The sequence below is a fragment of the Betta splendens genome, chromosome 19 (genome assembly GCF_900634795.4).
Source record: "Betta splendens chromosome 19, fBetSpl5.4, whole genome shotgun sequence".
Taxonomy (NCBI): domain Eukaryota; kingdom Metazoa; phylum Chordata; class Actinopteri; order Anabantiformes; family Osphronemidae; genus Betta; species Betta splendens.
In genome coordinates, this window is record NC_040898.2 from 11,696,920 (window position 1) to 11,724,898 (window position 27,979).

A 27,979-nucleotide genomic window follows, 5' to 3' on the forward strand; every position below is an offset into this window, starting at 1 on the left:
GATGGGAAGTTACCAATTATCTCTCTAATTACATCTGTGTTACAGCATGAAAAATGAGCGTTTTTGGCATTTTTGAAACGCTGCTAAAGAGTTTGGTGAATGAGAGAGAGCGGCTCAAATGTGAAGAGTGAAATTTTAATGATCTACTTTATTGCTGACAACCACTGCTCTTCCTTGGGCGTGCTGAAGTTAATTAGCAGATTAGCGAGTTACTGTATATTATCCCATACTGCTCTGGGTCATATTAGCCAGTCATGAAATCGCACCGTTTAAAATTAAACTCCTAATTTGTGCGTTTGTGCCACATGCGAGGCTCATATCCACTGCACATCAGTGGAAGTTCTATTTAAAAAAAAAAAAAAAAAAAAGCCCGCAGGGATTCAATGGCAGCGGTTGCGAGCGTGTCTACATCAATACACAAACGGATGAAGTGTATAAAAATGTTCCTCTCGGCTCATCAGTGGACATGATGGAGGCGAGAAAGTCAAATTGACAATATCATAGTAGGAGCGCACTAAAGGGGCGACGGTCCGCTGCACTACACTGAAGTAGGGATGTCTACAGTGGAAGAAGAAGAAGGGGGAGGGTACCACTTTGTCACAGGCTGCTATGTAGATTAACCTTTCAATTAGTTGTTATCAGGTCCTCTCCATGTCTCGGCGCAAGCTTCTCAGCCCTCGTTGTAACAGATCAAATCCCACGAAATCGCTCGGATATGTCGCCGCTCGTTCATCCTTCGACGTTTCCCCGATAATGAAGAGGAGTATCCGAGGGGGGGAAAACTTGAAGAGGTAAAACTACCAGCAAATATTCACGGTAGCGTATGCTGTTTTTTTTTTTTTTTCCTCCCATCCGCCTCCTCGCGTAGCCACTAGTTATATGTTCACCCTTGCATGGAAACTTGGCGTTAATTTGCTGCGCGTTCTCGCCCACGGCGGCGGCGGCGGATTAGATACGTGCGGGTCGGTTTGTTTAACGTCTAACAAAACGGTGCGAAAATGCGTGCAGGCTGTGGATCGGCTCCTAATATAAGGTGGGAAAAGCGCGGAGCCGTGGACGGGAAATTAACGCCAGCGCTCCGTAATTGAGGAGCCGCCGCGTTAACTTGTATTCCCCCGTGGACGACGTTTTCCCTGCAGGGCTCACTGTTTTTCCTCATTGGAGATATTTGATAGTTAATGGTGATAAAGAGGTCATGCCATCATAGCGGCGCACAGCGCGGGACCTTCGTGGCGTCGCCGCGAGACTCGCGGCGCGCGGAAAACGCACTTTTTTCCTCCCCCCTCCGCAACATTTATTCATCGCCTCCACTTTTAACGTCACGTTGTTTGGACGTTAAACATCCGTGGAACTGCGGCGTTTCTCGGGGAAAGGATGAAAAGGGAGGGAGATGAAGACGGGGAAAGGCGATAGCTCGGACACGTTTAGCCTGCGGGAGTGTTGGATGTGCTACCTGGAATTTATTAAAAATTAAACGCGTTCCACTTTAAGCCGGCGCTAGAGCCCTTTGCAGGTTATATGCAAACAAATGATAGATTTAACAAACAGCCAATTAAAGCCCAAAATGATCCAAATCACTTTCAAGTGTAACCAACTGTTTCAAGGAGGAATCTAAATAAAGGTGGGCCGGTGTTAAGCGCTTTGCAAATGAGGTTAAATATTAATCTCGCTTAATTACCACTCAGCCACTTTGTGTGTGTTCTAACGTATTTAGTACCTGGTAGTTTGCGTGGCCGTGGCTACTGCTGTAAGTTGACATAATTCGAGTGTTGGAGGTAAATGAGATCGATTCATCACCGAAGGCACCTTAAGAGGCGGGTCAGTTGAGTGAAGTGACAGATCATACAGCCAGTGCCGTGCCTCGTAGAGTGAGCTCATACATAAAGATTGACATGTGCTTTATCAAACCAGAAATCGGATCTTGTCTTTACAGCCAATATTGAAGTTGCTGGGGAGGGCACATTAGTGTAGGTACGGTTTAATGAGACTCCATTGGATTGTAATCAGCGTCATGTCGGATTCATGTAAACTACAACATTGTAACAAAATGGCGACTGTTTAGGTGACATCAGTAATACTGGCAGCGCTGTCATTTACCAGCTCAACTCAGCGGTGCTCAACTCCAGGTTTGTTACACAGTTATTGCCGGTTTGTTCCCGCGCTACGCGGCTCGGCGGCGCTCGGCGGACGTGACTCGAGCGGCCGACGGCAGCTGTCACGAGCGCGGACGTGGATTGTGTCGCCGGAGCTCGCGCCGACCAGTTCGTCGCGGCGGACGTCGAGCTGTCAAAAGTCGCGTGCGGACGGCGAACGGTTAAACTTTCCGCGTGCGCGCCGTCGCGCTGCTTTTCGTGCGTTTTGGACCGTTCGAGGTGACATTTTGTAAACGACGCGTTAAAGGTATAAAATGTTAACTTTATGTCGAGCTGCAATCTGAAACCGAAAATATGCGTCTGCCGTCGACACTGTTTATACTTTTCCAGGAAGCAGTAGAAGTTTCTAGCTGCTTGTCACGGCGCAGAAACTTACTGCTTTTACGAAAATACTCTGTTTTGATGCGGACATCTGGTGCTGTGCGTGGATTATACTATCAGACTGTGGATTAAGTCTCATCTTTAGCAGCCATGACAGCTCCTGCATCTCTTTTTATCCATCTGCTTCTCATGTTTTAGCACAACTTAAAAGTCCTGCATTCCTCTGACTTATCCTATGTAATTACAGTTTCTTCAAGCTAATTTATAAAATGTGAATAAGATGAAATCACCAGCTTCTGCTTTGCTATGTTAATTGATTTATAACCATCCATTCCTTTTTTTCCTTTTTAGATTTAATCTCGGATTAGATATCTAAATCTTCAGGTCAGCTGGTAACTACCATTGTGGAATTTACTAGTGCCAAGATTTCCTCAAGTTCAATGTCAGACACCCAGGAATGAGAAGAAACATGTGGATCCTAGAGTGGAACGTAACTTTTTGACCCCATTGAAGGATGTGGATGTACCCAGTTTTCAGCTGCAGAGAGTGGGAATCTGTATGGATCGCGTTTTTGTGAATCTAATTCTTCAGCCATGGTAAAACTTGCGAACCCTCTGTACACGGAGTGGATTCTTGAAGCAATACAAAAAATCAAAAGGCAAAAGCAGCGGCCCTCGGAGGAGAGGATTTGTCATGCGGTGGCCACGTCGCACGGACTGGACAGGAAGACTGTCCTTGAACAGTTGGAATTAAGTGTTCACGATGGCTCCATTCTCAAGGTTACAAATAAGGGGAGCGCCTCTTACAAGGATCCAGGAGTTCCTGGGAGAGTTGGATCAATCTCGCCTGCAAACGTATCCGTGCCATCAAAGGAATCTATATGGAATTCAAGCGATCTTCGCCATATTGATTGGAATAAAATACTTAAGAGGGCCATTGAGGGCCTGGATGATACCCACGGCTCCTCGCTCAAGAATATCGAGAGGTATCTGAGGAACCAGGACGACCTCTCAGATATTGTTGACAACTGTGCGTTCAGGCAGAGGTTGCGGCTGGCGGCCAAGCGCTCGGTAAACAATGGCAGGTTGTCCAAAAACGGCCCGCGTTACAAGATGAGCCTTGGCGGCGCCGAGGGGAGGGGTTCCAGGTGTCCGCACGCTTCCCCCTTGGTCCTGTCGTCAGTGACGCTGCTTCCTCACGAACGGGAACAGGTACGCATACCTTGACCTCCAGGCACACCTTGGCCTCCTCGTTCCCACGCCTTCACATCATGCTGTTCTCCCTGTCAAACTGTTGTTACCACAATAGGAGACGTCCCAAATATCTGTGTAGTAAGAATACATTGTTGTTAATGTGTTCTTAGTTTAGATCTTTAATCCTAGCACATGCATTACTCTAAAGCCTGATTTTTAGTAGATAAGACTGTTGTAGAACCTGATCAATTCACAATATTAGCACAGAGGAGGAATGGTGAGAGTATAGAGCACCACTAAGTGCCTGATCTATCTTTTGACTGTAGTTGTAATCGTTTGCAGTCCACTTTGCCAGGTCAGAACCGACGCCATCTAGAGCGTATCCCTTTGGGCCTGTGTTTCTGTTGGTCTCCATAATAAGGGAGCTTGGATAATCAGAAAGTCATGCTGACAGTGTGTGGTAGGCAGTGTGCTGCAGCCTTCCCACAGGTTATGTAACTCTACCCTAATGACCTTAAGGGATGTTGCTGGCTGTCTTGTGAGCTGCAGAGCATTAGCGAGCAGATTTTGTATATATTATTGGTCATTTGCAAGCTCATGAGCATAAACTAGTGCTTCACAAATGAGGCTTGTGCGGCGGGACAGACGACATGCAGCTATTGTGACCTTGGTAAGTGAGGTGCCACAGAGAGGAAATAAAACCTTATAAACAAACTTTCATGTCGCATTGTATCCGCTGCGTTGGGCACCTCTGGGGTGGCGTATAGTTTGCAGAGATTTTGTCTCAGCACCTCTAGTGCTTAGCTGTAATGCATGCTGCAGACAAATATTTGTAAGGAGACAGCACCTAGGTACGTTCTTTGCAATTTAATTACTGTCGCACATAGGAAAGTGTGTCATGGAAAGTATTTGTCTTTGTGTGGCCTTGACGCGGCGCTTACAGTCATTTAGATAGTTTGGTGTGAAGGCTTTTCTGCGCTTTCGTGTGTTGGGGCTTATCAAGATAAACTGCGGTCTAATTCTTTATGCAGAAGTTATGCAGCTGAAGTGGTGAGCAGCACCGATATCGCCCTGCTCTCCACAAGTTTCATAGTGAATAATCAGGAAGTGACACCTTGATACTGCAGCCACAACTGTGACTGCGTCTGTGCTCAGGCCAGAAGTGAAACTAAACCCCACTCAGAGACACTGTGTCCTGCGATAGTTCTCATAGCTGAGGACGGCCCCTTGTTTTCCATTTGGAACTTTCGAATCTATTGCTGCTGGTCTGGTGACATCACCTCGCCCAGTCCAGGTTTGCACTTAGCCTCAAAGGATGATCCTTCATTGCCTCAGTTGAGTCAAAACCATTGTGTATGTGTTGGGGAAAAAGACATACTTTAAGGTCAAAAGGAGCAGGCTCGGTTTAGAGTTTATTAGATTCTGAAGAGACTCTGGCAGGAACAAAAGCAAGGAATGAGAGTTTTTTTCCCCTGCTGTGTTATGCAACCACTTGAGCTCTCTCTCTCTACCAGCAGTGTTGTAACAGGACCCCACCCCCTCACTCAGGACAACCTTTTCTTTCGAAGCAGCATAATTTCCTGTAATGCACTTAATTTAGACTCCCCAACTAAATCATCAGCATCTCTTCAGCTGTTTGTACCATATTTTCCTATTTCTGTGCTGTGCAGATGTGTGATTGGATTTAATCACCAAGACTAAGAATATTCCTGATTGAAATTAATCATCCAGTTCATCCAGAGGAGACTCTATAGCTCAGTCAGTGGAGACTATGTTATGAAGTAAAGACTATTATTTAAAAACTCGCCTGTCAACTTTGCATTTCATCAATATTATGGACAAGCTGCGCCGATGACATGTTAATTTTAAGCTCGTTACATTAATATCCATTCTTCCACCTCTTTCTGCTTCTCATCAGTCCAAAATATGAATTGTAAAGCTCTTGAGCAATATTTACAGAATGATTTTTGCTTTTCAGGACACATAATAGAGTGACATGCACATGCTTTCTGTATATAAACAAGATGTAATAGCTCGTGAGTGATAACAACACAGAGGCATTGTTTTCACACGGCTGTTGCATTTGGCAGGAACAAAAGGCTAAACGCAAACATGTTAAACATGTCATGTTTAAGAATCTGTAAGCTGCTTTTGTTTCTAAGATAATTAATTGCTATTAATCCAGGAAATCAACAAGCTATAGAAGCATAAACCATGTATTGCTTGATATCATAGTTTAAAAAATCATTTAACTTATTAAATGGTGATTGTGCGATTGAAAGGTAAATAATTCCAATAACTAGGCATTTCAAACTACTAATCACTGGTCACAAAGTGACATTTTGGTATTTTTGTGTGCATGATCACAGCTGTGTGAGCAGCAGTCTGCTTCTACTCCCAATGCCTGCTTTCAAATATTGACCTGGCAGGTTAAAAAATAGAGTAATCGTTGTTGTGGCACCAAACCGCTTCCCCTCATCGTAACAGCTAATTGATACAGCCGCGTGGACCATGACCAAATTCCCACTGCAGCACAGTTTGCTGTGTTTTCCGCTGCGAACGATGTGACCCATTGTAAGGATGCTGCCGTCTTGTGTTATGTCGACAAATGGGAAGAGCACGATTTTGTCTAATTCAGCCATAGGTCAGGAGTAGGTCAGCACCAATAAAGATTTGGAGGTTGCAAATTTGGTTGAGGTCAGGATGCTGAAGTGCGTCATAGAAACCAGGAACTAATTATGAGCATCCCCAGAGTGCCCTTCAAAGCCCCAGTCAATTGACAAGGCTTTAGTGTGTAAACCAATGATGAGGTGGGTTATTTATGGTCACACCCCGCCAGTATTTTTTTCCGTTAAGAACTTCCTCCTAACCAGGAAAGAGGCGGCAGTTTGTTGGAAGCTTGTGTGTATGATCTCAGATTTAAAGGGACACTCCATGAAAGTCATATTACAGTGTCTTTTGTTTTGCATTGTACGTTGTAGTCTAAGATTGGATTGAGTTTGCCTAACTGCTTCTTGAAGAGATGACACAAGTCTTTCTGAGTCCTCTCTGTGAGGCAGCCTCTTTTTATTCTGAGTGATCAATAGGGAAATCTTCTTAAACCTTGAGCTCATATTTTATTTCTTCTCAACTGAACCATAATCTCATAAGTGAGCGTTTGTTCTGAGACTTGCAACATTTACACTGGATCATGGCAGTAACAATGAAAGTATGTTTTATTATTGAGGTAATTTGATTACATGCTGGTTAATCCTTTCAGACTGGAGTGCAAGCTTTAGGAATTGGATTAAGCCCTTAAACTATGATTACTAAGATCACTTTACCATTCATATGTAATGGATAAAGGAGGTACAGTAGATCTCAAACGCAGCATATCTCTGAGGATGAGATTCATTTATTATTCATTTCTTGGCTGTGAGAACTCAAATCTTTTTTTCATTCTTTGTGCTTATGCTTCCAGTTCATGTTTCTCAGTGTTGTTAAATCCACGCACTGGTTTTCTCTTTTAACCACCAATATGCCAACAGTGGTCCCCAAAATCCTCACCAGATAAACTGGCCAGAAACAACCAGACTTTCAAGGGCTACATGCACAGTGTGTGTCCATTTATGTTTCTTAAACAGTTTGTCTCTGTTTGTGTTCCCACCCAGCTCCGGGTTGACCCCATCCCAATATGCAGTTTCTGTCTTGGAACGAAAGAGTCAAATCGGGACAAGCGGCCAGAAGAGCTGCTGTCCTGTGCAGACTGTGGGAGCAGTGGTAAGTAGCAGCGATTCACCAATTGGATCATCCATAACGGACAGAAGGTGGAAGAAATGTTTTCATTATCACTGCAATAAAATGAAATTGTTTTTTTAACTGACTCTAATGGTAAGACGTGACAGGAAGTGGCTTCAGAATTTTATTAGAACTGAATTGACTGAACATTGTATAAAAGGTTAAACACCTTTATGTATAAGGCCTCACAGTCTCCTTATATCACTGCAACACCAAGACAAATCTTTTCCAAAGCTGTGTTTGTTCCCAGGAGCACAGCAGCCTCAATAAATGTGAAAAAGAGAGGTGTGCAAGCAACAGGACTCTTCCTTGAGATAAATGTTTGGCCAAATTGAGCATGAAAAAGTAATTTCTGGGTCTTATGAAACAAAGAATTAAGTCCCTGGACAGAACTCCAAGCGCCGCCTGGCAGACACCACCTAGTTAATACCATAGCTACGGAGAAGTATGGTGGCGGCAGCACCATGCTGTGTTGTACTTCTCACAGACAGAGACTGAATTTCAGTGTATATAAAACCTGGTGTGACACGTTTGAGTTTACCAGTGAATTTAGGGTCCAGGGTTTATAACTTCTATATAACTGATCATAGAGCGGCACTATTTAACAATGACAACAAACAAGAAGCAACTTAAGTAGAGGTCATAGTGCATTCTGTGGTTGTTGACAGCTTTACATCTCTTATATCATATAGTGATGTATCATGAACCTGATACTGGTAGCAGCGGTTGCCAGCATTGTTGAGCCAGATATTACGTTTTTCACTTCCCTTTAAGGGATTTATTGAGAGAACAATGTTCAAATTGAGTGGCTGAAGGGGTCCAAATTGCTTGCAACCCTCAGTGGACTGAAGAACGGCAGATGCTCCATAAGTGGCCATTAGAATCCAAAATCACCCCAGTCATTTTCACTCAATTCAGATTCGTCTTCCCGAGCACACCAGGCTCCGCGGATCAAAGATCAACCCTTTTCCCCTGCCGCAGATTGGTGGCATTTTCTTTATTGTTCTTTTGTTTCAGACAGAACGCCCCCCCCCCCACCCCCACCCCCATAAAATTACCTCTGCCAAGGAGTCATTTATGTTTGAACAATTATTTTAAATGCCGTAAGGAATTGTTCTCCTGGTGACATTTTTATAGCTCAAATTTGACTAAGTAGCGTCGAGGTGGTTTTCATTAACCGCTCGTAGTGTACACAAATTGTGCTCTCACTGTAAAACAGCTGTTTTACAACCATGAGAGGGAGCCGGGTGAGGGAGAAGGCAAGCTTTTACATGACTTTCATGGATCTGCTTCCATTAAAATGAGTGCTGCTACTGTTTCTGCCTCATTAGGATCAAATTATCTGTAATTAGCAGCTCAGATGTTTGATCATAGTGTTTTTAGACAACTTGTGGCAGAGGCAGAAAGGACTGCGGACAAACAGGCCCGTCATTGTATTCCTGGTGATGTAATATGTTAATATTTAATTCTACTGTGCAAATGAGCGGAAAGAAAGAGCCTGATGTTCAGTGACACAGTTAATTTTGATAACGATATCCTAAAATGCATTTTTGATTACCTCTCAAGGGCATCCATCCTGTCTGAAGTTTTCCCCTGAATTAACCTCAAATGTGAAGAGATTGCGGTGGCAGTGTATTGAATGCAAAACCTGCAGCTCCTGTCGAATACAGGGCAAAAATGCTGTAAGTATAATATTGCATACATCTTAAGACGCACTATTTTCTGTGTTGTTGGCTTGGAGGTAGATCCATTTTGTGCGTCCCTGAGGATTTCCTCCTTTTCCCTCAGATTTGTAAAGCCTCTCTTGTGCACAATTGGGCTTATATTTCCAAAAGACTTTAAATGACGGGTGGGTGTTGCGTGTGTGCAATCGGGACATCCTTTACACTTGCCTGCTGCTCCTTTTCAGGATGAGATGCTATTCTGCGATTCATGTGATCGGGGCTTTCACATGGAATGTTGCGACCCGCCGCTTTCAAGAATGCCAAAAGGTGAGGTGTTTACACTGTCTGGCTCCTCTGTTTCCCTCTCTGCTGTCAATTCAAAGCCTTTTCTTCACAGACGGCCGTTTGGGGCTGTCACTCAGCACACAGCGAGGCAGCGGTGGCTCATTAGGAGCTTTGCATGGATATCAAATTATTCCAGCATCCCCGGGGAGATCTCGCTATCTCTGGATTACAGTACTGACCCTACAGCGAGACTTGTAATGATGGTGCACATACAGTAGTGGGATGTTTGGCAGGCCTTTCATACAAGTCACATAGTTTTGCTCAACAAAGTGACACGAAGTCTATTGCACTGGACACAGAATTGACCCAGTGTTTTTCTTATGGATTTTCGCTTTGTGCTGAGTAATTGATTGTCATTGTGAGCTGGTGGGATCCTCGCCAGCTCTCTGTATTAAAGGAAATGTTTCAAATGAATGCACTCTATGTCCTTTTGAATTGATGAACCCATCCAAATGGAACCCTCTGTGTTTGGACGTACTCCAGGAACCTGGATCTGTCAGGTCTGCAGGCCCAAGGAGAATGGGAAGAAACTGCTGCACAAGAAAGCCGATCAGATCAAACGTCGATATGCAAAGCCAATCGGAAGGCCCAGAAATAAGCTCAAACAAAGAATGTGAGTGTGCAGAACATTTTATGTGCAGTGTTAACTCCCATAACACTCAGCTCTGGTTTAATTTAAATCGTTTTACTAGTGTTAATCCTAAATGTTGTCAAAAGCATTGTGGCTTAAAACGTCAATTTTTGGTACATAGACATTGATCTGGGATCTTCCCTCTTTCAATTAGCAGACTCTGTTGCTCTTGTCTTTGCAGGTCTGTAACCAGTTGTGACGGCTCCATGGTAGCACTTGGAGGAAGGGGGTCACCTGGTAGGGGTCAAAAGATTACCGTCTGTTCCACACCTTCATCTGGTCATGCTGCATCTGTGAAGGACGTCAGAGACAGATTGGCTGTTGCAGACCCCCGTTGTGCGGTCGACGCCACCCAATTCACCACTTCCACCCCCACCACCACTCCCTCCCTCACGCCCACCTCCACCCCAGCTGCACTCACCGTTAACAAGAAAACCAAAGGGCTTATTGATGGGCTTTCCAAATTCTTTACCCCTTCCCCAGTGGGCCGTCGCTCGCGAGCTCTTCCCGTAGAGTTGCCTGCCAAGCATTTAGGCTCTAGAGACAGGAGTCCTCCCAAACTGTCCAAGCCACCAGAGTCATTTGCCTTCGTTGTTGGCTCCACTCAAAAGATTACGCCCTCGTCCTCTGCACTTCCTTCCGCTCCCACATTGCCGGGACTTAGCCCCCCCTCGCAGGTGTCCAGCAGCTCCACCTCCGCTAACTCACCCCAAAGCTCTTCCAGCCAATCTAGTGTTCCTTCTCTGAGTAGTCTCTGCAATAGCAGCCAACTTAAGGGACTTTTTGACGGACTTTCTCACATATATACTACTCAGGGACAGTCGCGGAAAAAGAGACTACCTTCCTACGCACCGCCTAAACGCATGCACCATAAGCAGGATTCGCCCCATGCATCCAAATCGGGTCCCCAGCGCCTTGGAAAGAATGAGTTTAATAAAAATAGGTTGCACTCCACATCTGCTGGGCCGGGGCGGCCCAGAGGACACGCTTTTAAGATGGTCAGTCATTTCAAACTAAACCCCTTCCTTAAAAAGCACAGGACACTAGGCAGGCTGAGATATAAAGTGAGCCCTCAGAAGGGAGCCCCCTCACCAGGAAAGGCAGACTTGACAGACGGAAGAATTAAGCCTGAGAATAATCATGGTAAGCAAGGCTCGAAACTCCAGCCAAGACCTGCGTCTCTACACCTATAAGCTTCTTCTTTTATTTTTTATTTTTTAAAGCTTGACACTCGCAGTTATGTTTTTCCAGAGTAGAGCTAATCTTTTCTTTTGAGAAGACACCCTCAACATTCTAACAGACTACTAATCTTCTACCTAATTTGTATTCTTTGAGTTTTTTTTTTAACCCAGTTTCGTTGCGTTTTGACTTGGCTGCGGAGTTCACGTGGCATCCATCCTCTCGCCCGTTGGCTTTTGTCATAGTGCATGGCCCACTAACTCCCTCATGTTGCTCCTTGCTCTGTCCTTGACCCTCTGCAGTAGCGCGCACATTGTGATCACTACCTAGTAGAGGCTGTAGTCACATCTGTGCTCTTCCTCATCCCACCCTTACTCTTAAAAATCACTGTCTCCACTCAACCTCACTTCCAGTGGTCATTAGACATATATAACCCAGTGATTCACACACCCAAGTTGACTCACAGCTGACATGATGATTATAGCCACAGGTGCAGCAACCCTTGCATTTCACTGTCTTCAGGAGTGAAGTCATAGTTTAAAGAAATAACACACTAGAAACCAAATGGCTCTATGTTTTAAACAGTTCTAAACAACACAGTGTACAAAGAATGCTTACCTCTGCATCACATTTCCATAAATATGTTAATGACACATCACTTCCACTTGTAATGGGTTTTTGTTTTGATAGTTAAGTCATGGTGTTGATGTCTTTCATAAAATTACTGCCTGCTTACCAACATCAGTTGCTTTTCATGTCGACACTCGCTCCCTTCACTGCATCTGCTTCTTAATTCATGGGAAACTGTCTTGGTGGATGACTAAGCACATGAAAGCGGTTATGCAATTAGAGTGATTTAGTTTCACTTCATTACATTAGGGATTTTCATATAAACATGCAAAGATGATACATTATGAAATTCCTCAGAGACACGGCCTCAAACAGACTCAGCAACAGCACTCACAGTATAAGCACATTTGCATAGAATGCATTTATGAGATTATTCAGCCACGGCTGCTTCAAACAGTGTCTGTGTTGATATGCTGTCTAATGTGGCCATGTTGTGTTGTTGTGCTTGCAACAGGCCACAACCGGGAGCTTCGTGTGAAGCAGGAGGCCCAAATGGACTTTGTGGCCATGTCGAGAGACCATGTCACAGAAGAGGACATTGAGACATTCACACACGTGCAGGAACTTGCAGCACAGGTAAGAAAAATGACTAGGATTTCAGTTTTAACTGTGTTGATTGACATTATTAATATAGTTTTAATACAAGGTTAAGGTTGATTTACTCAATAACAAACTGAAATTCCTTCATTCTTTTTTTTTCTTGCTCGCTTTGCTCGTTTTGTAAAAATATCTGGGTCCTGCATATTTATATTTGAGTCTTTTTAGGTACTTAATTTAGTATTAGCGACAAATTTTATTCGCGGTGGTAATTTCCACACAAGTAGTTGAAGCATAATCTTGATTTAAGATTTGCATGAACCAGCGATAAGAGACACTGTAACATTGAATTATCTGGGTCGCAATATTTATCAGTTTGCCTTTTGTTGAATCTTTCTTACAGAGAACTGGATCTCTGAACACAGACTCGATGCGATGTCCCGCTGTCATTGAATTTGGGAAGTATGAGATTCAGACGTGGTACTCGTCACCTTATCCTCCTGAATATTCAAGGTATTGTTTATTTTACATCTTTCAGTTGCTATGGTGCTGGAGTTTCTCTGTATGGTTTATAGTAGTGTCATTTATAAAACCTTCAAGTACAAACCACAGCTCTCCCCTTGTCTTCACTAGATTACAAAAGCTTTATCTGTGTGAGTTCTGTCTGAAGTACATGAGAAGCAAAAACATTCTCCAGAGGCACACAAAGAAGTGTGGCTGGTTCCACCCGCCAGCCAATGAAATCTACAGAAAGGACAACCTTTCCGTGTTTGAGGTCAGCCTCCCTTTACTGCAAAAAAGCAATAACTGTATGCTGCATGAGATTCCACTGAATGGGTTCTAGGAGGAGGAGAGACAAAATGGGAACTGCTTGAACAGTGTCCTCATGCTCTTTTTATTCTGTGTTTAGGTTGATGGAAATGTCAGCAAACTATTCTGCCAAAACCTCTGCCTGTTAGCCAAGCTTTTCCTGGATCACAAGACCTTGTATTATGATGTGGAGCCTTTCCTCTTCTACATACTTACGAAGAATGATGAGAAAGGCTGTCATCTTGTGGGCTATTTCTCCAAGGTAAGAATTACACAGTGATTACATGGCAAATGAAGGAATACCGCACATCATTTTTGAGCGGTGATACTGATACAGAGAGGCCTTTCTGTAATTTGTCCATCTCTGTTCCACAGATTTAATTTATTTTGAGTATTACTGTTTTTCATAAATGTAAGTGGTAATCCTTATGTCTGTATTGATGGTCAGTCTATATCTTGAAACTATTATTCAAATAGTGCACTGGTTCAGACCAGGGTGATACTTTTCAGTGAAAACCCACTGCTCCGTGTGTGCGTGCGTGCGTGCGTACGTACGTGCATGCGCCGTGCACCGTGCACCGTGCACAGCTTTCGACAAGGACAATGGCAGGTGCAGTAAATTGCCAGCTTCAGCAGAGCTCTGACATACTTGATCTGTTTCTCCTTCCCCCAGGAAAAGCTTTGCCAGCAGAAGTACAATGTCTCCTGCATAATGATCATGCCTCAGTACCAAAGGCAAGGATTTGGAAGGTTCCTTATTGATTTCAGTAAGTTTCTTAATGCTTTTTAGACCACTGGAGTTTTTTTTCATTGGTCTTTACAAACAGTTTCGGATTAAGGAGTGAATTTATAGCTTGTGGCAAGGTGCTGTTATTTGGATAAGGTTTGAAGTGGCCTAATCAAGAGCATTCATGTACTGTGCTTAAGCAATCGCAGAAGATTAGGAGCTAGAAACACTACATTCTAGCTGCATACATTATTTGATGGCCAATAGTATTTCACCTAAGCATCGCCTGAAGAGCTTTTCTTCCATGGAAAATGCCTGCAATTCTCTCTCCTTGACTCGTGATGAGGTGTAGATGCAGCTTTTTTGCTTTAGTCCAGTAAATGCAACACATACAATATTTAAAGCCTTACGGTCCACTTATGAAAACAGTTGCTGCCTTGAGTGGATTTCTGTGTTTAGGCAGGCAGGTTTTTTTGTCATTATAGGCATTTTATTATTTTTTAGGAGTTGTGTCTGGGAGACTATGTGTGAAGAGATGGAGAAAAAGGAGCCGGTGCAGGGAGGGCGGGCGGTAATGGAGCATTTGATTTCCTGTTCACTTTGGGAGCCATTCAGACACAGAGATGCAAGAGGATCTGTGATATTGAGAGTGTGCTGATAACAAAGACAGGGATTAAGGGAGATTGAACACAGCTGAGTTCTGAGCTCTTTGAAGGCTTTATTGGAAAATGTAGCTTTGGAGCTGGAAGTTGTTTAGATTAAGATTTTCTGTTATATTGGAACGTATTAGAGAAACACTTTGTCTCAGGTAGCTGGGAGCATAGCGTTAGTGAGTGCTTGTGTGAAAAATTCTCTTTCAGATCATAATTCAAAGGACTTACAGTAGCTCTTTTATTCTGGTTTATTAATGATTATATACTTGTAAAATGACACCGAATAAAAGATGACTTTTTCAATTAATTTAGCTGAATATATTCATCGCTAAGTGTTTGTTATCACAGGCTCCTCTTAGCTTTAGTAATGAATATTGTCATGATTACTGGAATATTGTGCGTTCACTGTTTGGTGATTAGATTAGCTTGTTTGGTTCTCGGTAGTGGGTGCACATTAAAAGGCATTAATTAATTTCATGCCGCTCATAATGGATGACCCTTGATAGGGTCGCTATAAAACTAATTACGCACAGATACATATTAGTATTAGATTTTTTTCTTGTTCGTTATCTCTCCTGAGTGCAGTCTCTTGTGAGCAGTGACATCCAGCTGCTTCTCAGCTTCGCTTTGTCGCTTTCTTTCCCCCTTACTCCCTCTTTTAAACTGCCTTTGTTGCCCTTGCCAGCATGTATCATTGCTTTTGACAGAATTTGAAGGAGAGGAAAACTGATTTACTTGCCTCCCTTTATAGTGTTTGAAGGTGAAATCCCAACCAGGGTTCAGTGTGACACCCAGGCATGAATATGTAATCCATAAGGGAGGGGCTGCAGGGATTGAATTGCAGTCTAAAATAACCCAGCAGCAGCCTTTAGCTTGACTAAAGCATTTTGTTTTTGTTTGAATCGTGTCTTTTTAGGTTACCTTCTCACCAGGCAAGAAGGACAAGCCGGCTCCCCGGAGAAGCCACTGTCAGATCTGGGTCGCTTATCCTACCTGGCATATTGGAAAAGTGTCATACTGGAGTACCTTTATAAGCACCCAGATAAACACATCAGTGTTAAAGGAATAAGCAGGGCCACTGGGATGTGTCCACATGACATTGCCGCTACTCTCCAGCAGCTCGGCATGATTGACAGACAGGATGGCAGGTCAGTTTCCGAGCCGCAGTCTCCTTCAGCCCGTGCTGCCGCTTATGTATGCTGTCTGACTTATCCAGGCCAGCTGGTATTTTTAACAGCATATCCATTAATGCAGCTGAATATTGACAGAAGTAAGTCAGGTTAAGCACCCCAAGGACATTTGAGCACCTGCTGTACCAAGGAGCTCATCTTTGTGCTCATATTTAACCACACATCACCTTGCCTCATTCTACTGTGGGAATGAACTCATGGGCTTCTCTCACTGTGACTCAGGATTGTGCTAATCAGAAGAGAGCGACAGATTCAGAGGCACGTGGAGAGACTGAGAGCGAACCCACGTCAGAACACGGTGGACCCCGATGCCCTGCGCTGGACACCTCCCTCTGGCTTCAGTGCCGTGCTGTCTGAAGAGGAAAGGGAGGCAGAGATGGATGTAGGTGTTTTTCCAGCAGTCACTAGTAATTTGTTTACATTTGCCTGAAATGCTGTGTTCCAATGTTTGTTTGATTAGCTGGGGAGTTCAAATAGAGGCCATTAATGGGAAAGTCATTCTCACTGTCAGCAGGCATCTAATGTTGTGCAAAATTGGCCTAAATCTGTTCACTACATAATTGATAGAGCTGAATATTCCATGAAATGCAATCTCTCCATGCTTGCTCAACGGAAATGTACTTCCATGACGGGCAGACGTCCAATCAGGATGCCGCTCTTATTATTAGGAGAAATTTGCAGTGATTCATTTGTCATGATGTTAATTTCAATCCCTTGTTTTCCCATTAGCGTCACTGCTCAGATGTTGGAGCTGTGTGTGTGCTTCTCCCAGAGATAATGCATCTTGTCTGTTTAATTACCAGGCTGAGCGGCTGAAGGAGCAGGCCAGTTGCTGGGAGAAGGAGAGGGAGAGCTACATGATGACTCACAGTAACAGGCAACCTCTCACCAAGGTCCACTGCAAGGTTCCCTACAGGACCTATGAGCGGCGCCCGGCGCCGTCGTGGACACGGCGCATTCTGCCGTCCAAGGAAGTGAGCGATGACGAAGCCGATGACGACGGCGACTCCGATGCCTCGGATGGCTCATCCTGCATCCTGACAAAAGCCCATGCAATGCTCGCCGCCAAGAGAAAGGTGACATTATTTTGTTATGTATCATGGTTTTGTTTTTGTCAGCTTTTTTCCATGGGGGCATTAACTAGGATTATCTCATTGATTATCTGAACATTTATTGTGGGAAAAGGTAGAATCAAATGCATATCCTCAAATATTTCCCTTCATTAATGACCATGTTGTGTACTTAAGTGAGACCATAAATATTCATGAATGCAGTGAAGGGTTCAATGGCTTCCTCCTATCATCTGGAGTCTCCTTGTGTGCAGCCTGCAGCTGTACTGTAGATAATAGATTGTGTTTTCTCTGCTGGTGTCGAGACTGTGCAGGCTAAACCTTGTACTATTGTCAGTCGTCATGGTTAATTTACTGCCCTCCTCTGTGCTTCCCACATCTGTTCTGACTAGATGGCACTGCCCCCTTGTGTTTAAGATAATATTACAACGGGCTGCGTGACGTTAGGGAGACCTTTTTAAACAAATACAGCTTGGAAACCAGAAAGGGATGACAGAGGCTGTTGGGGTTTTGTGGGGCATTAGTTACAGTATTGATTTCACATTCTTCTTGTGAAGGGTTTCAGAGAGGAGAGTGGTTGAGTCGCAAGCAGACAGTGGGAAACAACTGGAGAATGTAAAATGTAGACTGTGGTTTCTGCTTGCTCTGCTGGCCTCATTTGTGGTTTTCCACACCAGGCTTCATCGCTCAAACATTTAGTCTCAGTGTGGGTTTAACATTTTACACTTAGCATGAAACCCTGAATGGATCTCTGCTATATCCTCATGGAGGTCATCCACCTACTGCCCTAGTTTTCCGCTTTACATAACTTCACCACTCTGACGGCGGGGGTTGTTGTTCTTTTGTGTTTGCAGAGAACCATTGTGCTCAAAAAGAGAGGGCGTAAGAGAAAGAGAATAAACAGCAGCGTAACGACAGAAACCATCTCTGAGACGACTGAGGTGCTGAACGAGCCGTTTGACAACTCTGAGGACGAGCGGCCCATGCCCCTGCTGGAGCGCACCTGCAGAGTGGGTGAGATGGAGGAAGAGGAGGAGGAAAGGCCACCGATTATACCAATGAAGCGGCGAAGAGGTCGCCCGAGGCTGGAGAAAAATGCACACAAAGACAATCTTCAACACTGGAATGAAGGTATTAGCACCACCATGATATTTTTTTCCTACAACATAATAGCATATTAGATTGTTCTAGCTCTCATTATTTATTTTTCATATCTAGGAGCTGATGCCCTCTCTAAGAGACCCAGTAGAACCCGCCCAGTGAAGCGGAAGAAAGGATGGCCCAAAGGAGTCAAACGCGGTCCTCCTAAATGGAGGCTGAAGAATGAGCGAAAGATGGGATTTAAGCTCAATCTCTACACACCTCCTGAAACCCCCATGGAAGCTGAGCAGCATCATATTCAGACGGGGGATGTGAAAGGGAAACAAGACCAGGCTTTTGTCACTGCAGACACGGGCAGCACAGCAGCCAGAGGGACTTCTAGTGTCGGAATGATGCAAGAGAGGCTCCCCACAGAGCCCCCTAGTCCCACAGACCATGGCTCCCAGAAGTCAAGTTCCCCAGAGGAATCACCGATGGCTTCTCCGATAGGCTCGGCTGCTGCCTCCCCAGGCGCCACGTCACCAAGACCAGAGGACAGAGGGGATCTCTCCATGCCGCCTGAAGATGACCACCAAGAGAGTGAGAACGAGCAGGACTCCCGAGCCAAAGATGTGAAACACGTCACAGAAAGCGCTCTGTCACTAGAGAATGACAATGAGGACGATGAAGAGGAGGACGAGCAGAGGACTCAGATTGAGGATCAAGATGCAGACGATGAGGATGACAGTCACGGCAAGGCAGGAGAACCGGACGGCAGCAAAGTGGAACTGGAGCAGAACTCAAAGGAAGTACCTGAACGCACCTCGTCTTTTTTAGATCCAAAAGAAAGCAACGAGTCTGAGTTGTGTCAGCAGGTTTCTACTGTGACATCTTGTGAAGAGAAACCGGCTGCTGTCACAGAAAACCTCCAAGAGGCTGTCACAGAAACAACAGTAGCAGCACCACCACCTAAAGCAGAAGCAGTTGCTTCGGTAGCAGCCGCAGAATCTGATAACGCTCTGGACTCTGAGTCAGAGGAAGACAGTGCTCCCAGTCCTTGTCCAGGTCACGTGGCTCCCCAGCCTGCAGAGAGGCAGACGCTTAGTCCCGTGCAGAGGGAAGATGCCCCAGTCTGCACGGAGATCGACTCGGAGACGGCGCAAGCTGTTCAATCCCTGACACAGGAGACGGAGCGGGAAAACGTTTTCCAGGACTGTGTGGAGAGCCAGGAGCCCTGCAGGAGCCTGCAGGCCTACACCCGTGTCGCCCAGAGCCCCCAGCTCACCTCTCTGGAGGACTGCCCCCAGTCAGACCACAGCAGTCCACTGTCCTCCGCGCAGTCTCATCCGAGTCAGTCGGTTCGCTCCGTCAGCAGCCCGGCGGTCTCCATCCTGGAGAGCGGCTACACTCAGATAAGCCCCGACCACAGTGCCATCTCAGTGCCCTCGCTCCACAACATGGAGACGAGCCCCATGATGGATGTGCCATCGGTGTCGGACCACTCGCAGCAAGTGGTGGACAGCGGCTTCAGTGATCTGGGCAGCATCGAGAGCACCACGGAGAACTACGAGAATCCCAGCAGCTATGACTCCACCATGGGGGGCAGCATCTGTGGGGCAGGCCCCACCCAGAACAGCTGCTCCTATGGCACCATTCCCCCCAGTGGCCTGGCCCAGAGCAGCTGCGCCGTGAGCCAGCAAATGGCTGCCGTCAACCCCGGCAGCTGTGGGATGATTCAGCAGAACAGCCTGAGCTCGCCGCCGCACTGCAACGTCAAGTCGCCACAGGGCTGTGTGGTGGTAGAGAGGCCTCCCAGCAACAGCCAGCACAGTCAGCACAGCCAGCGCGGCCAGCACAGCCAACACAACTCTCACAGCAGGCACGGCCCACACAATCAGCACAGCCAACACAATCAGCACGGTCCACACAATCAGCTAAGCCAGCACAGTCAACACAATCCCCACAACCCGCATAGTCACCACCACAATCACCACCTGCAGCACAATCAGCTCAGCCAGCACAATCAGCACACTCAGCATAGCCTTCACAATCAACACAGTCAGCACGGCCAGCAGCAGCCGCTGGCACAGTGCGCCATACCCACCAACTTCACCACCACCATGCAGCTGACAGACATCGCTGAATCTGGCAACACAAACTTTGCGCTCTTCGAGAGGCTCAACCACCAGGGGGAGTACGGCGGCGGGCACTACTCCCAGTCGTCAGGCCTGAGTCTGGCTAAACTGCAGCAGTTCACCAACACATTCATAGACCACCCGCACTCGCTGCCTTTCAACCACACTGCCTCTCATCCCATCACATCGTATGCAAACACACCTTCGCTCTCCTCACAGCACTCCAGCCTGGTCTCGCTGTCCCAGACCCCCCACAGAGTCCCCAACCCGCAGGTGCAGGCCACCATGACCCCACCGCCGACCCTCAACTCCCCGCCCATGATGCTGCAGCGCAACATGGGCATCCCGCCCTCGCAGCAGATCCAGCCCCAAATGGCCTCCAAGACTCACATCTCGGCCCGCGCCAAGTCGGCCCCGCTGTCGCACCACCAGCAGCAGATGTACGCCCGGCAGCCGCAGGCCGTGGCCATGCAGGCGCCGTCCAGGACGCTGGCCGCCATGCCTCGCATGAACATGAGCGTGAACATCATGCCGGCCCCGGCCTACAACGTCAACTCCATGAACATGACCTCCCTCGGCGGCTACGGCATGAGCCAGCCCATGATGAACAGTGGCTACCATGGCAACCATGCCTATATGAACCAGTCAACCCAGTACTCTATGCAGATGGGCATGATGGGAACACAGCCATACCCCCAGCAGCCCATGCAGGCTCCACCACATGGCAACATGGTGTATACTCCAGCTGGTCACCATGGTTACATGAACACAGGCATGTCCAAGCAGTCCCTGAAAGCGCCTTTCATCAGGCGGTAACTGACTGAGCTGGTCCTTCGCGCGTGCATTGTCGCCCGTCTAGAGATGCACTGATCTGGCCTTGTGTCCCTCTCTTGCGTTGTGTCCTTTTTCTTATCGTTCTATGACTTAAAAACCAGCAGCAGCAGCACTTGGGAAGAATGCAAAAACTCCTCAGCAGCGAGTGAACATTGAAGCTAATGTTGAAAAGTATTTTTGTTTGTCCAGATGGGAAGCCTTACATCGATCGATTACGATGAAAATCTATTTAATTAGTGGTAGCGTCTCTAATGTGTCTTTAGAGCAGGTAGGTTCAGAGCTCAGAGGTAGAGATTTCATCAGTGGTCTTGCAGTTGTGTAGCAGCCTCAAATGAAGCCATTTAATGTGCCTGCTACAAGTGGAGTTAGTGGCTGTTTGTACCTGTCTAACAGTGCTGACAATTAGTTTGTACTATACTCATGCCTTTGTATATTTAAATTATTGTACTTATTTTGTAAAGTGACAACTAGCATGCTTCAGTCTCTGTTAGTGACAGTGCATTGAGTAGTACTGTACAAGTGTTGTGCTTAATAGCAAGCCATTTTAAAGATATCTGGCCTCTCCACAGGGAGAAAGAGGAAACTATATTTTGTTAATTCTAATAATGTAAAAAAATGTAAACCTAGTCCTGTTTTATGTTTGGTTTGAGAGGTTTTATTGCTATCTATGTATAATTCTGAAGTCTTTTGTAACAGATCTCCTTGAGGCAGCTTTCTGTTTAATAAAGCAGACTGATTTCTGTCAAAATAACAAAGCATATCTCAGTGTTTGTACCCTGAAAAATTCTAAAACATTTCAAACGGTCCAGAAGTGTGGCAGAATTTAAAAGAACTAAATGATTATAGCGATGAATAACAATAAAGAAAGTATAAATTTAGTCCAAAGTTGATATTTTACATAATGCCTTTAAAGCTACGTTTTCATTCCATCTGTAGATTTGTTTTCTATCTTTATAAAATGTTGGATTTATATTTTACTGAAGTGTAGAAGAATACAGCCTGTGAATAGACCAAACTAAGCTAATGGATTGCATGTAAAACGCAACTTGTACTTGTGTTTTTGTTTATATTGCTCTTTTTGTAGCCTTTGTACCTGTACAGCATTGCTGGTGAGAACAGGGGGGAAATACCTGGCTATGTGCACAAAAGTCGGACAGAATGACATTCTTGTATTTATGACTTTTCTCCTTTTGTCAGTCATTTAAAATGCTGTACATTTTAGCATAAGAATAAATTATGATTGACCATGTACGTGATTGTTCTCCTTTGATTTGAACGAGGCGCTAACAGGTCAGTGACGGAGTGGCGCTAACGCGGGCGGCTGCTTCCTCTCGTCTCAGTCCCTCCCTCTCCTCCAGCAGCTGCATGTCCAGCTCCCTCAGCTGTTTGAGGAAGCCCCAGTTGGGGATGATGCGCCTGCGCCTCTTCACGCTCTCTATGGCCTCGACCAGCGTCATCTTCTCGCAGATCATGAGGAAGGCGAGGAAGAGCGTGGCCGAGCGACTCCTCCCCATCACGCAGTGGACCAGCAGCTTGTCTGGAGGCGCAATCAGTCACATTCTGTCAGATTCTTTCCTTTTATTCATGCATGCAACTGGCGGAATGGCCCTTTAACTGTGGTCTTACTCTGCCGGTTGCTCAGCGTCGCCTCGATGAAGCGAGCGGCGGCATAGAAGTGCTGGCTGAGGTCAAAGGTCGCGACGTCCTCCGCCACCACCCCGTAGTAGACGATGCCCATGTCGCCGTAGTAGCCGGCGCCGGTGTCCACGTTGTTCCACGTTCCCTCCGCTGCGTTCAGGACGTGAGTAACGCCCAACCTCTGCAGGCTGTGCTTGTTCTTCGCAGTCTGTCTGCAAAAAGGTCCCGTCCTCCACCATCAATAATCCACCATCATTCCATCCACCTTAATAAGTCCATGCTTGTTTACTCACTCGTCTCCTATGTAGACGTTGGGCCACACCTCGTTGACGGGAGCGTAGGCCACACTCCCTCGGTGGAGGATTTTCTCCAGCTCGTATCCTCCAGGTGTGACGTATTCATGCGCCGGTGCCGATGCCGCCTTTGTAACGTTCATCACGGTGCCAGTCTTTGACTTGTGAGAGGCCATTTTGTCACTGTGGCTTCCTTTCACACATGATTTATTAGCTTAAGGGGGAAAAGAAACACCACTCTCGCCCTCTCTCTCTCGCCCTCTCTCTCTCTCTCGCCCTCTCTCTCTCTCTCGCCCTCTCTCTCTCTCTCTCTCTCAGCTAAGCAGGTGCGTCCCCCACAACCGCTCACCGATACATTGAAGCTCTTTGTTTTCCCCCCGGAAAGTGCTGTTGTCATCATTCCGCCAGCTGGTTGCGAAGCGCTCCTTGAAGCCGTGTTCAGGCGAACTCGAGCCGGGGCGCGGATTGTGTAACCGCTCTGTGACGGGGCATCAAATGCAGGGCGTATTTATTTTTAGGGGGGGGCTGTGACCTTCGCTGCCACGCTCCCCGCCTGGGGGGGGGGGCCTGTCCCTGCCATCCACTTCCAAGCACACAACTTTAATCTCCTCCCCCGGCTCTGAGCGACTCATGAACACCCCCCCCCCCCCCCCCGTTCTCGCAGAACGCCTTCAGACGCGTGTAAGCGCTGCCTTAACACCCGTTAAGGATGTTCTGCATCTTCTGCAGCCTCTCGGGGCCAAAAGAGAAGTGAAATGTGTCAGACTGTTAGACAGATGAGGGTTTTCACAGGATGGCACATGTCTTTGATTCGCTCTTATATGATATGCATGGTCCATTCAGTGATCTAAATGCACGGCCCCAAAGAGGGGGTGTGATGATGACTGTATTGCAGAATGGCTGGATGAAGCCGCTAACACGTCAGACAGAATTTTCACACCATCAGGCTCCTTTATTTTTCCCTCATATCTTCATACTCTGCCATCATTCATTCTGACAGTGAAATCATTAAACCTGTGATATCCAATTCCTTTTATTTTGACAGCATCTTTCTCCCTCCGTCTCCCAGCGTGCTCTGGAGAGCATCTCTTATTAAGACGGCTTCATCGTTTCATCTCTCTCTTTCAAAGTCTGACCTGAATCTGTACGCGCGCCCGCAGCCGCTCCGGCGTATTTTTGTCATCTCGCATCAGGCCTCTTTAGACGCCGCCGCCGCTGTGATTGGCGACGCAGGACTGCGGCGGTGAACGCGCGCGTGTCATTTGGAGGCATCTAAACGAAGGAGCGGGGCCTTGTTTATTAACGGGGGCTTCGGCGGTCGCGCTCCGTTCGCTTTAATGCTCTCCGTGATGTTAAACGCGTTGCGTATCTGGCTCCTTAACTACAAATCACAGCTGTATTTCTTTTTCGTGCTTGAAGCGAGTTTCACGCCGGAGCAACTCTGTGTTTAACAGCTGAGGCCGCAGCTTAACTCCTCCTGTTCATATAAAGCTGCAATATTCTCAACACCCACTGCTTTTAAATGATGTTACGCGCAATAAAAACAGTCCACCAGCGGAGTTCTATCGTTTACTGTTTATTCAGGGGGGTCCCCGTTCATCTGCATGGGCTTCACCTCCTCTGTTGACCCGCGCGGCCCTCCGCTGCTGGGCCAAGCAGGAGTCCAGGTGCCGGAGCTGGTTCAGGAAGCCCACGTTGGGCAGGATGCTCCTGTGGGCGTGAACGGCCTCCGCAGCCTCCGCCAGGCTGCGTCCCGCTTTGATCATGAGGAAGGCGAGGACCAGGGCCGCCGAGCGGCTGACCCCTCGGGCGCAGTGGACGAGGACCACGCCTGCAGCGATGGGGGACATGTCGCATCACATGCTGCACGTTAGGCTGTAGATCTGTTACATTGAATGCAAATGTGTGACTCCCACCGTTCTGACTCAGAGCACTGTGAATGAAATCCGCCGTCTGGGTGAAGAATGGGCTTAAGTCAAACTCTCGACAGTCCGGCGCCTCCACTCCGTAATAGAGTATGTTGGTGTCTTTGTAATAAGACGCGCTGGTGTCTATGTGCTGGGGTCCGTGTGCTGCGTTCACTATGCGTTATCCCCAGGTTCCTCAGCAGGGTTCTATCCCGGGCTGTAGCCCTGCACACGGCGCCAAACATCATCATTTTTAGTGAGGCCGCGCGTCTGCGAAGGCATCGCGGATGACTCAAACCTACACATTTTTACGTGGGCCCCGTCGCTTGGCCGAAAGCAGGACTTGTTTGCAGCAACACGTCGCCATATTGCAGCAGGGGCCCCGAAGTGAGACTGTCACTTACGCGTCTCCGATGTGGAGGCTGGGCCAGACCTCATTGACAGCTCCGGTGGGGCGCCTGTTCTTCAGCAGAAGGCTGAGCAGATCGCAGGTGGGAGGTGTCTGGTCCTCTGGCTCCTCCTCTGGCCTCATATCCGCATGTTGCGCGTCAGTGTTGTCATATAATTATCACAAATTACAGTAAACACTTAGATAATTCCACAGTGAACTTGGTGGAAGCAGGGCTTCTCCGGTGGTCGCCGGCAGGGAGGATGAGCAGGCCGCTGCCGCCGCTCTGCAGCTCTTGGGCAGAAACCGAAGTGCAGCCTGAGCGGTGGAGCTGCTCCGCTGGCACCAGACAGCGGAAGCTGCCAGATCTGGGCAGGGGAGGGGTGAACTATTCCTGCCGCGGATCACTGTGGCAGAGGTCAGGCTGCTAAAACCACAGCAGTGCTTAGAGCTCGATTGGTAGAAATGATTAAGGACAAGTCACTTTGTGCCATGTTTTATTTTTATTGTTTTTTTAATTCTAGTGTGATACAGATACAGATTCTATAGCCTGTAGTTCATCCCTTCTTGCTCTATAGCGCCCCTAGTGGTCATTAGAACCCTCAGGGTGACCTTGACCCAGAGTGACCTCGAGTTCGCTCCTAAATATCGATACCTCAGTATCATGTGTCTCACAGTCGCACGAATGATCGGATCGTCCTTCACGTCCGCCCGCGGCGCAGCTTCGCGTCCAGCTCCCTGAGCTGCTGCAGGAAGCCCTCGTTGGGGCACACGTTCCTGTTGGCGCCGACGGCCCGGGTGGCGTCCGCCAGCGTCATGCCCTCGTGGATCATCAGGTAGGCCAGCACCAGGGAGGAGGAGCGGCTCAGGCCCATGGCGCAGTGGACCAGCACCTTACCTGCAGCGCGTGGACGAGACGGCGCCGCCGCCTCTGTTTACAGCGTTCAACCCCCGGATTATTGCGGTGGACGCTCTCCTGTCTAATTTGTTACCGCGCCGTGGAGTACTTCGGCACTCCGAGTTTTTCCACAGTGCTGCAGCAAATGTTTCTACACGCCGTAATCCCCGGCTCCTTATCGGGCCCAGGATTAGGGCGCAGAGGAGCGCGTAATTGAACTGTCGCGGCGTGGGTGGGATTAGCGGCGCCCGCGCCACACGCCGCAGCCCCCGATCAGCCGGCGCGTGGAGGAGGAGGCCTCGCTCATTACTGCCGCGTCAGATACCGACTTCGCTCTGCACAACGGGCCAGGCCGGCGCCGGCCACAAACATAATTGTGTAATTTCCATGTCCAATAAAAGTGTTGCTTACAAATTACCAGGGCAATCCATTTAAAACCAATTTCCCCGGCCGAGGTCTGAGCTTATGAGAAGATTACCACGGGGGACAGATATTAGCTTGATATTATGTTTAGTGTTTGATTTGCATTTTAATGACTAATACAACAGGGACTGTTGTAACGGGAACTGACTGACAAACGTCTGTTCCTCGGGGGAATCTGCTGAATGTGCTCACCTGCCGACGAGCTCAGCGCGTTGCGGATGAAGCCGGCGGCCGGGTAGAAGAAGGGGCTCAGGTTAAAGGAGGGCGCGTCGAAGGCCTCCACGCCGTGGTACGTGATCCCGGTGTCTCTGTAGAAGCCGGGCCCCGTGTTGACGCCGAACCCGCCGTGAGCGGCGTTGAGCACGTGGGTCACGCCGTGATCCCGCAGTGCGCTCTTGTCTTTGGCTGCGTGCCTGCAGCGCGTGGAGGAGAGAGCCTCGCTTTTAGGGCCTGTGATCCTGATCGGACCCCCCCCCCCCCCCCACCTCCAGCAGCGCCCCAGCCTCACATGTCTCCTATGTAGATCCTGGGGTAAACCTCGTCCATGTGGTTGCTGCTCCCGCTCTTCGTCCACATCAGCCGGTGCAGCTCTGAAGCCGAGGGGGTCTCGTAGCCGCCGCCGCCGCCGCCTCTGTCCATGTCTGGACGCTCCTGAGCCGTCACAGAGATCCCAACAAGTGTAAAGAAGCCACAGCAAGAGTAAAAAAATGCACCGACGGCCCCAAACAGACTAAACTAAGGGCCGGGCATCGTTCTGAGTAACATAAAGACAAAATAAAACCGGAAAACTATCGCGTCACCTCATGCTCCTCTTTATTGTTTCATCTGACGCCAGTAACAGTAAGGGGCTTCAGTAACAGCTGGTGCATTTATCTTTCCCCAGAGATACAGAAAATTGCTATTGAAGAACTATAAACATAATCTTTTCATTTCCTGCAGGCGAATCTAACCTGCGCCTTTACAATGTGCTCTACAGCCGCTGCATCCATTACCATCCGTTTGGGCATCTGTGCGACGGCTGCGACCGCTGTCTGCGGGCTGTTCCAGCAAAAAAAAACACCGGCCGCCGCTCAGCCTCCTGTTTGCACACCTAATGCGACTCTCGGGGTTCGGGGGCTTATTGTCGCGTCCGCGGGGATGAGTGGCGGAGGCCGAGCCTCGGCGCGGTGACCTTTCGTTAAGCCGCCGCGGCACGCGGAGGTGCGCATGCAAGAGGAGCCGCATGTGACCCTGCATCTGCTCTGCAGATATGAGCGTCTGGACGCGGAGAAAAGAGTGGTTTTGCACAAGTACAACATGGGCCCAGAGTACCTGGAGGCTCCTCTTTCTTCTCATTGATCTATAAGTACAAGCCTTCCCTCCCTCCCACAGTCAGGGCAGAGAACTGATTTCCCCGGTGCACATGTTGAGCTCCAGTGCTGCTTTCACAGCCTCCCCCTTAGGCTAACCTGTCCTTCCTGCTCTACTTCTGTGTAATTAAAGATGCTATGTATGGGAAAGTGC

At 47.5% G+C, this 27,979-nt stretch overlaps 3 protein-coding genes and 1 pseudogene across 9 annotated transcripts; 1 reads left to right on the forward strand and 3 right to left on the reverse strand.

The window, feature by feature from the left end:
- Nucleotides 1-374: 374 nt before the first annotated feature.
- On the forward strand, nt 375-22,178 carry kat6b (K(lysine) acetyltransferase 6B). 6 transcript variants are annotated; one of them, XM_029134637.3, is made up of 17 exons: nt 375-816; nt 2,826-3,685; nt 7,318-7,426; nt 9,011-9,126; nt 9,354-9,435; nt 9,937-10,066; nt 10,266-11,227; nt 12,348-12,469; nt 12,834-12,943; nt 13,064-13,205; nt 13,341-13,502; nt 13,914-14,007; nt 15,537-15,768; nt 16,033-16,192; nt 16,614-16,886; nt 17,735-18,011; nt 18,099-22,178. In XM_029134637.3, exons 2-17 carry the CDS (start codon nt 3,068-3,070, stop codon nt 20,909-20,911), a joined length of 6,402 nt encoding a protein of 2,133 aa, XP_028990470.1. In that variant the 5' UTR covers nt 375-816; nt 2,826-3,067; the 3' UTR covers nt 20,912-22,178. The 6 variants fall into 6 exon arrangements, with proteins under 6 accessions (XP_028990470.1, XP_028990472.1, XP_028990475.1 ...); XM_029134639.3 differs by having other exon boundaries at nt 375-791; XM_029134642.3 differs by lacking the exon at nt 375-816 and adding an exon at nt 860-1,033.
- LOC114845993 (dual specificity phosphatase 29-like) lies at nt 22,079-23,356 on the reverse strand. 2 transcript variants are annotated; one of them, XM_029134648.3, is made up of 4 exons: nt 23,210-23,356; nt 22,861-23,049; nt 22,556-22,779; nt 22,079-22,466 (listed from the first exon to the last, which is right to left on the reverse strand). In XM_029134648.3, exons 1-4 carry the CDS (start codon nt 23,215-23,217, stop codon nt 22,213-22,215), a joined length of 675 nt encoding a protein of 224 aa, XP_028990481.1. In that variant the 5' UTR covers nt 23,218-23,356; the 3' UTR covers nt 22,079-22,212. The 2 variants fall into 2 exon arrangements, with proteins under 2 accessions (XP_028990481.1, XP_028990482.1); XM_029134649.3 differs by having other exon boundaries at nt 22,861-23,053; nt 23,210-23,354.
- A 1,059-nt stretch (nt 23,357-24,415) lies between these two features.
- On the reverse strand, nt 24,416-25,520 carry LOC114846481 (dual specificity phosphatase 29-like; annotated as a pseudogene).
- Nucleotides 25,521-25,589: 69 nt separating this feature from the next.
- On the reverse strand, nt 25,590-27,920 carry LOC114846483 (dual specificity phosphatase 29-like). Its single transcript, XM_055504281.1, has 4 exons — nt 27,469-27,920; nt 26,985-27,127; nt 26,669-26,889; nt 25,590-26,053 (listed from the first exon to the last, which is right to left on the reverse strand). The coding sequence occupies exons 1-4, from the start codon at nt 27,481-27,483 to the stop codon at nt 25,857-25,859; spliced, it is 576 nt and encodes a 191-aa protein (XP_055360256.1). The 5' UTR covers nt 27,484-27,920; the 3' UTR covers nt 25,590-25,856.
- Nucleotides 27,921-27,979: the final 59 nt, after the last annotated feature.

Excerpts from the sequence above, each read along its gene's own strand:
- kat6b (XM_029134637.3), top strand. The coding sequence starts at position 3,068 with ATGGTAAAACTTGCGAACCCTCTGTACACGGAGTGGATTCTTGAAGCA. Across the intron at positions 16,193-16,613 it reads AAAGGGAGGCAGAGATGGAT|GCTGAGCGGCTGAAGGAGCA; the intron begins GTAGGTGTTTTT and ends TTTAATTACCAG. Across the intron at positions 18,012-18,098 it reads TCTTCAACACTGGAATGAAG|GAGCTGATGCCCTCTCTAAG; the intron begins GTATTAGCACCA and ends TTTCATATCTAG.
- LOC114846483 (XM_055504281.1), bottom strand. Across the intron at positions 26,890-26,984 it reads AGGATCTACATAGGAGACAT|GCACGCAGCCAAAGACAAGA; the intron begins GTGAGGCTGGGG and ends CACGCGCTGCAG. Across the intron at positions 26,054-26,668 it reads CGCGCTGAGCTCGTCGGCAG|GTAAGGTGCTGGTCCACTGC; the intron begins GTGAGCACATTC and ends CACGCGCTGCAG.
- LOC114845993 (XM_029134648.3), bottom strand. Across the intron at positions 22,780-22,860 it reads AACGTCTACATAGGAGACGA|ACAGACTGCGAAGAACAAGC; the intron begins GTGAGTAAACAA and ends ACCTTTTTGCAG. Across the intron at positions 22,467-22,555 it reads GACGCTGAGCAACCGGCAGA|ACAAGCTGCTGGTCCACTGC; the intron begins GTAAGACCACAG and ends TTGCGCCTCCAG.